The sequence below is a fragment of the Rhinopithecus bieti genome, unplaced genomic scaffold, assembly GCF_001698545.2.
Source record: "Rhinopithecus bieti isolate Rb0 unplaced genomic scaffold, ASM169854v2 scaffold_27038, whole genome shotgun sequence".
NCBI classification, from domain to species: domain Eukaryota; kingdom Metazoa; phylum Chordata; class Mammalia; order Primates; family Cercopithecidae; genus Rhinopithecus; species Rhinopithecus bieti.
Genome location: NW_016812221.1, coordinates 347,784 through 358,539, shown reverse-complemented (window position 1 = coordinate 358,539; position 10,756 = coordinate 347,784). Strand labels below are relative to the sequence as shown.

The window sequence follows — 10,756 nt, the reverse complement described above, 5'->3', positions numbered from 1 at the left end:
AAAAAAAAAAAAGATGGGGTCTTGCTCTGTCACCCAGGCTGGAGTGCAGTGGTGCAATCATGGCTCACTGCAGCCTCAACTTCTGGGCTCAAGCTGTCTGCCCACCTCAGCCCACTAAGTAGATGGGACTAGAGGTGCATGCCAGCATGCCCAGCCAATTTTTGCATTTTTTTATAGAGACAGGGTTTTGCCATGTTGCCTGGATGGTCTTGAACTCCTGAGATCAGGCGATCCTCCTGCTTCAGCCTCCCAAAGTGCTAGGATTACAGGCATGAGCCACTGTGCCTGGCCGGTTCTTTTTCCTTAAATGGATCTAACTTGTAGAGGAGTGGGTCAGCCCTAGTGAGGCTTAACTGAGGAGTGACAAGGATGACGATAGCTTAGAAGAACTTGGCAGTGGGAAGCACTGTGGTTGGTTACCTGAAGCTGCAGGTCACCTGAGGCCGGGAGCAGAGGCAGAACGCCTTGTGGGCTGTCCCCAGCACGAGGAGGCACCCAGCTCTCTGTGGTGCCAGCTCCCAGGGGCCTGGTGGACCTCCTTAGTTTTACTTTTACCGCGTTTCCCTAGGAAGCCTGAGGTATGATGTGATCTGAATGAACTTTCAGATTCAATGTTAAGTAAGTGGAGGGTACAGATAGATACAAGAGGAAGAAAAGGAAAGTTGAGAACAAGGTGGATTTCATTTAAGCAGTGTCTTCAATGCTTCCTCTACAGCATCCATGCTAAGGAGATCTTCCATTCTTTGACAATTTCTTTTTCTCGATGCTGGGAATTTCTTCTCTGGATGGATCCATCTAACTATGGCGGAATCAAAGGAAAAGTTTCATCTCGTGTTCACTGTGGACTGGTAAGAGAGCTGCAGTGTGGCACGAGCCAGCTTTGGGGGCCGCGTTCCTTCCTGCAGCAAGTGCTGAGTGCTCAGGGCCCCGGCAGGCCTGGCTGTGTGGCAGCAGACACTGCAACCGCATCCTGCCCTCATGAACATGGGGAGGCCCCATGTGCAGACAAGCACATCAGTGTGGAGTGTGGCGTCGGCCCTGGTGAGGGCAGGGCTTGCCATGGGCCACAGGGAGGTGGAGGCCCGTGAGGTGGCGACAAGGAATCCCAGAGCTGATGAAGCGCGCTGGAGTCGCGTGTGCATCAGGCACCTCCAGTGAGGACACCAAGGAGGCAAAGCACAGGTCACTGGAGCAGTGACTGCAGATGCAGGCAGAGAGCGGGCCAGGCCAGGCAACTTGGGCATGGCAGGGCAGGGCCTTGGCTTTCATGGGGATGGGAGGTTCTGTGTGGGCGATGTTGGGGCTTTCTTGGTCCCATGTGGATAACCCACCATCGGAGGGCACAGGCAGGTAAAGCCAGTTAGTGCCCGTGCCAGGGAGATGCTGGGCAGCAAGGTTGGTGAGAATGGCCTGGGTGGGCTTTGAAGTAGAGCCAAGGGACCAGCAGATCGGATGTGGGCAAATGCCCAGGTGTGGGCCAGGCTATGGGTGAGTGGAGGTGGCTGTCAGGAGCAGTGTGGGGAAGGGGTCACGTCTGGTTGGGACTCATGGCATTTGCAAGGTTGAGACGTGGGTGGTTAGCTGGTGCAGGAGTGGCCAGAGAGTGGCTGGGTGTGTTGAGAGGAGGCCTGTGTCCTCCACGGGGATCCTTACAGAGGACTGAGAGGAAGCTATGGGGACGGGGGCCGGGGCTCAGATGTCAGAGGGAAAGCCCTTCTGTAAGGAGGCAGACAGTTCTGAGAGCTGGCAGGATGAAGCCAAGGCTGCCCAGGATACCTGGATGAGAGCAATTCCGGTTGGGGTTGGGGGACAAACCCTGATTAAAGGGATTCAGAAGAAGATGGGAGGGTAGAAACGCAGGTGGTATAGACAGCTCTGAGGAGGGGATCAGCGTATGGTCAGGGCAGGTGGCAGTGGGTGGCAGTGTCTACACAGACATGGATGGTGCCGTGGCATGAACGCAGGCTGCACGTGAGGCTGGGTCTGTGATGGGGTCGTGCTGTCCCAGGAGAGTCATGGACTCAGGAGAGAACAGTCACTGGGAATCTCTGACTGGTTCTTTCGTCCTTGAGGGGTGAAAGTTCAATAATTAAAGTGAACCCTGAAAGAGCAGAGTGAAGCTCGCAGTCCCAGGTCATGAGCACTTCTGTGCACCAGGCACTTCCCACAAAGCGCTCTGTACTGGGAGCCACCCTGTGGGATTCACACAGGCTCCCGGAGACACAGTGACTATGGGGAAGGCCTCTAGTCAAATGGGGCAGATGGACACAGGTTGGAGGAGCCTTCACGGTGGCATCCTACCCCTCTACGAGGCCGCGATGGTACAAACACAGCCGCCTTGTCTCTGTGTTACAGCAAGACTCACAGAAAGCGCAGGGAGCAGAGGATGAGCAGGAAAATGAGGACAATGAGGAGGAAAGAAATGGGGAGGAGGAGGAAGATGCGGAGGAATCCAGCGTGGAAGATTCACTGGAAAACAACTGGAACATTTTGCAGTTTTTGCCACAGGCAGCCTCCTGCCAGAGCTACTTCCTCATGATTGTTTCAGGTGAGCCCAGAGCCCAGGTCTGCACAGCCTCCACCAGAGGGACTCAGGGTTAGTAGATGTGGCTCCTGTGCCATGGGATCGCAAGAAGGGAGACAGTGGAAAAATCGGATCGGGCGGAGCGTGCCCAGCAGTTGGGACTTTGTGAGCCAAGGAGCCTCCTCTCCCGTCTCCAGGCATGTTCCACTGGAGGACCCGGAGAGGGGTGACTGTCTTCCCTCCAGCCCTCGCTCTCTCAGGAAACTCCATGGGGAGCGGCTGCCTCTGGCCGTGTCATTGAGGGGTTTCCTAGCTCTGCTCCTGCCATCTGACTCAGTAACTCAGTCACGTACATTCCCAGGGAACATTGGTGTGGGTGCATGTTTGGTAGCTGAAGATAAACCCCTGGGTCAGGTCAGCTGCCCCTGGCTGGTCTGTGAGGCCTTCCTCTCTGGTGGGGAAGTTCTTGTGCCTTGGTTTGGGTCTGTAGGCTTAGAGTTTGCAAATCAAGCTATGCAGGTTAGTGTGCAGACGAAGTGTGTCGAGGAAGCACTGTTTGTAGTTCAGAGCCCGAAGTTAAAGACCCTCTCAGTTAAAACAGCAGGGTGTGCTGAGCACGCAGGCGGATGCAGTCACAGAGACCTTCATTGATGATCATTTTATATTTTGTCTACTTGTCCTTGAGTCTTTAACTTTCTCAGTTCTCTCTTGCAACTTTCTAAGTCTCTTGAAAAGTGCTGGGTCGGCCACGCGCAGTGGCTCACGCCTGTAATCCCAACACTGGGAGGCTGAGGCGGGTGGATCACGTGAGGGCAAGAGTTTGAGACCAGCCTGGCTAACATGGTAAAACCCCATCTCTACTAAAACACAAAAGTACCCGGGTGTGGTGGTACACACCTGTAATCCCAGCTATTTAGGAAGCTGAGGCAGTAGAATCGCTTGAACCCAGGAGGCGGAGGTTGCAGTGAGCCGAGATTGTGCCATCGCACTCCAGTCTGGGCAACAAGAGTGAAACTCTGTCTCAAAAAAAAAAAAAGGTAAGTGCTGGGTGACAGGCCCGGAGTAGTTTTGGAGAAGCTTGCTGACACCAGGGGCCCTGTTTTCACATACTACCCACTGAGAGGGTTAGTGTGCATGGCCTCATTTGTACAGTTTTCTCTCTGATAATGAACTCGAGTGTCAGCTAGTGTTCCTTCTCATTTCCACTTCTCACTTATCTAATTGACTTTTAGCTCATCTAAAGGCCGCAAATAAAATTATTAGCAATGACATTTTAGCCTTATCTGTGAGGCGATCTGACCAGCCATGGGTCCCCTCAGATTCTAGGGTGTTCGCAACAGCCTGACTCAGGGCTGGTGGTGTATGTGCCTCTCCACAGCGTACATTGTGGCCGTGTACCACTGCATGAAAGACGGGCTGAGGCGCAGTGCTCCAGGGAGCACCCCGTGAGGAGGAGGGGGGCCAGCCAGCTCTCCCAGGAGGCCGAGGGGCGGCTGGAGCCCTTCCCGGTGAGCAGTCTTTTGTCTCTCGAGGCCACTGCCTTGTGCCAGTTACCTAACCCCTCTGTGTGCCATGGGTGGTCCCCGGTGCCAGATGGGTCCCAGATCCCTCCTTCAGCATCGTCATACTTCCAGGAATGATCACCTTCTCTCAGGATTATGTCGCAAATGAACTCACTCAGAACTTCTTCACCATCACTCAGAAGATTCAGAAGAAAGTCACAGGCTCTCGAAACTCCACTGAGCTCTCAGAGATGTTTCCTGTCCTCCCTGGTTCCCACTTGCTGCTCAATAACCCTGCTCTGGAGTTCATCAAATACGTGTGCAAGGTGAGGGTGCCAGTGTGCTTGTGAGGAGAGGACACCAACATACACGCCTAAGGCAAGAATGTTAATGTGTGCAAGGCGAGGCTGTAACGCGCGCACCGTGAACGTGCTAGAGTATGTGTGCGAGGTAAGGACACCGGCATACCTGTGCATGGGAAGGATGTTAATGAATGCAGGATGAGGCTTCCACGTGTGCAAGGGGGAGGTACCTACCCGTGTAGGGTCAGGGTGCCAGTGTGTGCAAGGTGAGGAGCAGGTGTAAGTTACTTGTTCATTCCACCAACATTTATCATGTCCCTGTCACATGCAGCCACAGTTGAGGCTTCTGCGCTCAGGTGTGAGCAGGACAGGAAAGGCCTTGCCACATGGGGCCTGCCTGCTGCCAGCTGACCCGAGAAGGGAGAGGGCCATTCAGAGGCGCAGGTGCTGTGGGGACGGTGCCTGTAAGGGACGCTGGGACCAGGTGCAGGAGGAGGGAGGATGCAAAGGACCTGGGGGATGAGCTTGGTGTGTTGGTGAAGGCACAGCCGAGCACCCAATACCACCGACTGGGAGGATGGGTCACCGGAGACCAGTAGGCTGGATCAGGACCCAGAGCTTATGAGATGAGAGCTTGCTCAGATGCTGAGGCCTTTCTGGGAAAGGCNGACAGTGGAAAAATCGGATCGGGCGGAGCGTGCCCAGCAGTTGGGACTTTGTGAGCCAAGGAGCCTCCTCTCCCGTCTCCAGGCATGTTCCACTGGAGGACCCGGAGAGGGGTGACTGTCTTCCCTCCAGCCCTCGCTCTCTCAGGAAACTCCATGGGGAGCGGCTGCCTCTGGCCGTGTCATTGAGGGGTTTCCTAGCTCTGCTCCTGCCATCTGACTCAGTAACTCAGTCACGTACATTCCCAGGGAACATTGGTGTGGGTGCATGTTTGGTAGCTGAAGATAAACCCCTGGGTCAGGTCAGCTGCCCCCTGGCTGGTCTGTGAGGCCTTCCTCTCTGGTGGGGAAGTTCTTGTGCCTTGGTTTGGGTCTGTAGGCTTAGAGTTTGCAAATCAAGCTATGCAGGTTAGTGTGCAGACGAAGTGTGTCGAGGAAGCACTGTTTGTAGTTCAGAGCCCGAAGTTAAAGACCCTCTCAGTTAAAACAGCAGGGTGTGCTGAGCACGCAGGCGGATGCAGTCACAGAGACCTTCATTGATGATCATTTTATATTTTTGTCTACTTGTCCTTGAGTCTTTAACTTTCTCAGTTCTCTCTTGCAACTTTCTAAGTCTCTTGAAAAGTGCTGGGTCGGCCACGCGCAGTGGCTCACGCCTGTAATCCCAACACTGGGAGGCTGAGGCGGGTGGATCACGTGAGGGCAAGAGTTTGAGACCAGCCTGGCTAACATGGTAAAACCCCATCTCTACTAAAAACACAAAAAGTACCCGGGTGTGGTGGTACACACCTGTAATCCCAGCTATTTAGGAAGCTGAGGCAGTAGAATCGCTTGAACCCAGGAGGCGGAGGTTGCAGTGAGCCGAGATTGTGCCATCGCACTCCAGTCTGGGCAACAAGAGTGAAACTCTGTCTCAAAAAAAAAAAAAGGTAAGTGCTGGGTGACAGGCCCGGAGTAGTTTTTGGAGAAGCTTGCTGACACCAGGGGCCCTGTTTTTCACATACTACCCACTGAGAGGGTTAGTGTGCATGGCCTCATTTGTACAGTTTTCTCTCTGATAATGAACTCGAGTGTCAGCTAGTGTTCCTTCTCATTTCCACTTCTCACTTATCTAATTGACTTTTAGCTCATCTAAAGGCCGCAAATAAAATTATTAGCAATGACATTTTAGCCTTATCTGTGAGGCGATCTGACCAGCCATGGGTCCCCTCAGATTCTAGGGTGTTCGCAACAGCCTGACTCAGGGCTGGTGGTGTATGTGCCTCTCCACAGCGTACATTGTGGCCGTGTACCACTGCATGAAAGACGGGCTGAGGCGCAGTGCTCCAGGGAGCACCCCCGTGAGGAGGAGGGGGGCCAGCCAGCTCTCCCAGGAGGCCGAGGGGGCGGCTGGAGCCCTTCCCGGTGAGCAGTCTTTTGTCTCTCGAGGCCACTGCCTTGTGCCAGTTACCTAACCCCTCTGTGTGCCATGGGTGGTCCCCGGTGCCAGATGGGTCCCAGATCCCTCCTTCAGCATCGTCATACTTCCAGGAATGATCACCTTCTCTCAGGATTATGTCGCAAATGAACTCACTCAGAACTTCTTCACCATCACTCAGAAGATTCAGAAGAAAGTCACAGGCTCTCGAAACTCCACTGAGCTCTCAGAGATGTTTCCTGTCCTCCCTGGTTCCCACTTGCTGCTCAATAACCCTGCTCTGGAGTTCATCAAATACGTGTGCAAGGTGAGGGTGCCAGTGTGCTTGTGAGGAGAGGACACCAACATACACGCCTAAGGCAAGAATGTTAATGTGTGCAAGGCGAGGCTGTAACGCGCGCACCGTGAACGTGCTAGAGTATGTGTGCGAGGTAAGGACACCGGCATACCTGTGCATGGGAAGGATGTTAATGAATGCAGGATGAGGCTTCCACGTGTGCAAGGGGGAGGTACCTACCCGTGTAGGGTCAGGGTGCCAGTGTTTGCAAGGTGAGGAGCAGGTGTAAGTTACTTGTTCATTCCACCAACATTTATCATGTCCCTGTCACATGCAGCCACAGTTGAGGCTTCTGCGCTCAGGTGTGAGCAGGACAGGAAAGGCCTTGCCACATGGGGCCTGCCTGCTGCCAGCTGACCCGAGAAGGGAGAGGGCCATTCAGAGGCGCAGGTGCTGTGGGGACGGTGCCTGTAAGGGACGCTGGGACCAGGTGCAGGAGGAGGGAGGATGCAAAGGACCTGGGGATGAGCTTGGTGTGTTGGTGAAGGCACAGCCGAGCACCCAATACCACCGACTGGGAGGATGGGTCACCGGAGACCAGTAGGCTGGATCAGGACCCAGAGCTTATGAGATGAGAGCTTGCTCAGATGCTGAGGCCTTTCTGGGAAAGGCAGGCTGAGTCCAAGAGGGATAATGTTACCAGATAACGACCACGGGTGTCAGCCCTTAAAGAGCAGAGCGCTTCACTGCCCATTTCCTCACTCAGCCTTCCCAGCAAACTGCATCTCACACACGGCTAAGGTTACGCTGGAGATCACGTGACGGCCTCAAGGTCTAGTTGTGGTGAAGAAGTGTTTTTAGCTGACCATTTTAATTCCTTTGTTGACTTTTACATGCTTTAAATTCATTTTTATTGAGGTATAATTTACATACAGTAAAATGTACTCTGTGGCGTGCAGTTGTGTGATTTTTCCTAGATGAATGGAATTGCGCCACCATCAGCAGGATACAGGATAGTCACCACCCGACAACATTTCCCACGCTGCCCTCCTCGCCTGACACCCCTCTAGCCACTAGTGTGTCCTCCATCCCTGTGTTTGTTTTCTCTTCCAGAGCGTCACATAAGTAGAGGCATACTGCGCAGCATTTTGGATCTGGCTTCTTAGCAAAGCACACTTGCGGTTGGTTCATCCACACTCTCGTGTGCATCAGAGCCCTTCCTTTCTGCTGCGAGTCGTGTCCGTTGTGTGGGGAACCACAGCTTGCTTTTCATTCACTGGTGGAAGGACATTTGCGTTGCTTCCACTTTGGGGTGATGAGTAACAAAGCTGCTGCAAACATTCTGTAGGTGGAGGTTTTTGTGTGAACATAAATTTCAGTTCTCTGAGGTTAAAAACCCAGGAGGGGCATTGCTGGGTCTTTTTTTTTTTTTTTTTTTTTTTTTTTTTGGACGGGGCTCGCTCTGTGGCCCAGGCTGGAGTGCAGTGGCCGGATCTCAGCTCACTGCAAGCTCCGCCTCCCGGGTTCACACCATTCTCCTGCCTCAGCCTCCCAAGTAGCTGGGACTACAGGCGCCGCCACCTCGCCCGGCTAGTTTTTTGTATTTTTTAGTAGAGACGGGGTTTCACCGTGTTAGCCAGGATGGGCTGGGTCATTTTTTAAGTGTTTGTTTAAGTTGATAAGAAACTGCCAAACTCTTCTGACTGTGTCAGGGTCTCATCAGCAGTGTGTGGCAAGAGTTGCAGTCCACATCCTCACCAGGACTTGGTATTATTGCATTTTTAAATTGCAGTGATTCCAGTAGGTGTGTAGTGGTATCACATTGTGTTTCTGATTTGCATTTCCCTGGCATCTAATAATGTGGGGCTTTTTTTTTGAGACGCAGATTCACTCTCATTGCCCAGGCTGGGGTGCAATGGCATGATCTCAGCTCACTGCAACCTCCGCCTCCAGGTTAGCTGGGACTATAGGCGCCTGCCACTACAGCCCGCCAATTTTTTGTATTTTTAGTAGAGAGGGGGTTTCACCATGTTGGCCAAGCTGGTCTCAAACTCCTGACCTCAAGTGATCCACCTGCTTCAGCCTCCCAAAGTACTGGGATTACAGGCGTGAGCCACTGTGCCCGGCTGTGGGGCATTTTTTAATGGGCCTCCTTGCTGTCCCTGTGTCTGTCCTCTTTGGTGAAGTTTTAGGTTTTTACATTTGTCTGATCCATTTGAGTTAATTTTTATACAGTGTGCATGCGGTAGATCCAAGTCCATATTTCTGCATGGGATATCTGATTGCAGGCGTATCCTGTCTTGGTGTGCTTCAAAGCAGTTACGTGTATTTTACAAATGGAAGGTTTGTGGGAATCTTGTGTTGAGCACGTCTCGTCTTTCCAACAGCATGTGCCCACTGTGTCTGTGCTAGACTTTTCCACTATTACTGTATCAGCCATGGCAGCCTTTGATGCTTCTATGGCGATTGTTTTGGGGCGCTGTGAACCGTGTGCATAGAAGACAGTGAACTTAATCAGTGTTGTCCGTGTCCTGACTGCCCCACTCACTGGCCATTCTGCCATCTCTCCCTTTCTCCTTGGACCTCCCCAATCACAGTGACACAACACTATTGAAATTAGGTAAGTTAATAACCCTACAATGGCCTCTAAGTGTTCAAGTGAAAGGAAGAGTCCCACGTCTCTCACTTTACATAAAAAGCTAGAAATGACTAAACTTAGTGAGGAAGGCGTGTCAAAAGTCGAGATAGGCTGAAAGCTAGGCCACTCACACCAGTTAGCCAACTCAACTGCAAAAGAAAGGTTCTTGAAGGAAATTACAAGTGCTTCTCCAGTGAACACATGAATGATAAAGAAGTGAAACAGCCTGTTGCTGATATGGAGAAAGTTTAGTCTGAATAGATCAAACCAGATACAACGTCCCCTCAAGCCAGAGCCTCATCCAGAGCAAGGCTCTCACTGTTCAGTTCCATGAAGGCTGAGAGGTGAGGAGGCTGTAGAAGGAAAGCTTGAAGCTGACAGAGGTTGGTTCATGGGGTTGAGGGAAAGAAGCCGTCCTGGTAACATAAAGGCAAATGAGGCAGCAGGTGTGTGCGGGTGGAGAGACTGCAGCGAGTTCTCCAGGAGATGCATCTGGGATCATTGGCGAAGGTGGCTACACTAACAGCATATTTTCAGTGTAGACAAAACAGCCTTCTATTGGAAGAAGATGCCTTCTAGGACTTTCATAGCTAGAGAGGAGGCCTCAGAGCCTAGCTTCAGAGGACAGGCTGATTCTTGTTAGTGGCAGATGCAGCTGGTGACTTTTAAGTCGAAGCCAGTCCTCATTCAGTCTTTTAAGGCCACTGCCTGCAGCTCAGAAGAAGATTCCTTCCAAAACAGTACTGCTTATTGACAGTTGACCTGGTCACCCGAGAGCTCTCATGGAGACTTACAAGGAGATTAATGTTGCTTTCATGCCTGCGGACACAACATCCCTTCTGCAGCCTGTGGATCAAGGAGCAATTTCGACTTTCAAGGTTTATTACCAAAAAATACATTTTATGAGGCTATAGCTAGTGATTCCCCTGATGGAACTGGGCAAAGTAAATGGAAAACCTGGAAAGGATTCGCCATTCCGGATGCCATTAAGAACATTGGTGATTCATGGGAGAAGGGGTCAAAATATCAACAGTAGTGTGTAAGAAGTTGATTCTGACCCTCATGGTTGACTTTGAAGGATTCAAGACTTTTGTGGGAGACATGACGGCAGATGTTGAAACAGCAAGGGAACTAGAAGTGGAGCCTGAAGGTGTGACTGAATTTCTGCAATCTCAGGACAAAATTTAACAGATAAAGAGGGCCGGGCGCGGTGGCTCAAGCCTGTAATCCCAGCACTTTGGGAGGCCGAGACGGGCGGATCACGAGGTCAGGAGATCGAGACCATCCTGGCTAACACGGTGAAACCCCGTCTCTACTAAAAAATACAAAAAAAAAACTAGCCGGGCGAGGTGTCGGGCGCCTGTAGTCCCAACTACTCGGGAGGCTGAGGCAGGAGAATGGCGTAAATCTGGGAGGCGGAGCTTGCAGTGA

At 52.2% G+C, this 10,756-nt stretch overlaps 1 protein-coding gene across 1 annotated transcript in view; it reads left to right on the top strand.

Moving 5' to 3' along the window:
* POLE (DNA polymerase epsilon, catalytic subunit) overlaps nucleotides 1-10,756 on the top strand; it is a 61,025-nt gene that overhangs the window by 45,015 nt on the left and 5,254 nt on the right. Inside the window, 4 exon segments of the mRNA XM_017895682.1 lie at nucleotides 716-848; nucleotides 2,356-2,548; nucleotides 6,266-6,397; nucleotides 6,524-6,717. Coding sequence (XP_017751171.1) covers nucleotides 716-848; nucleotides 2,356-2,548; nucleotides 6,266-6,397; nucleotides 6,524-6,717 — 652 coding nt within the window.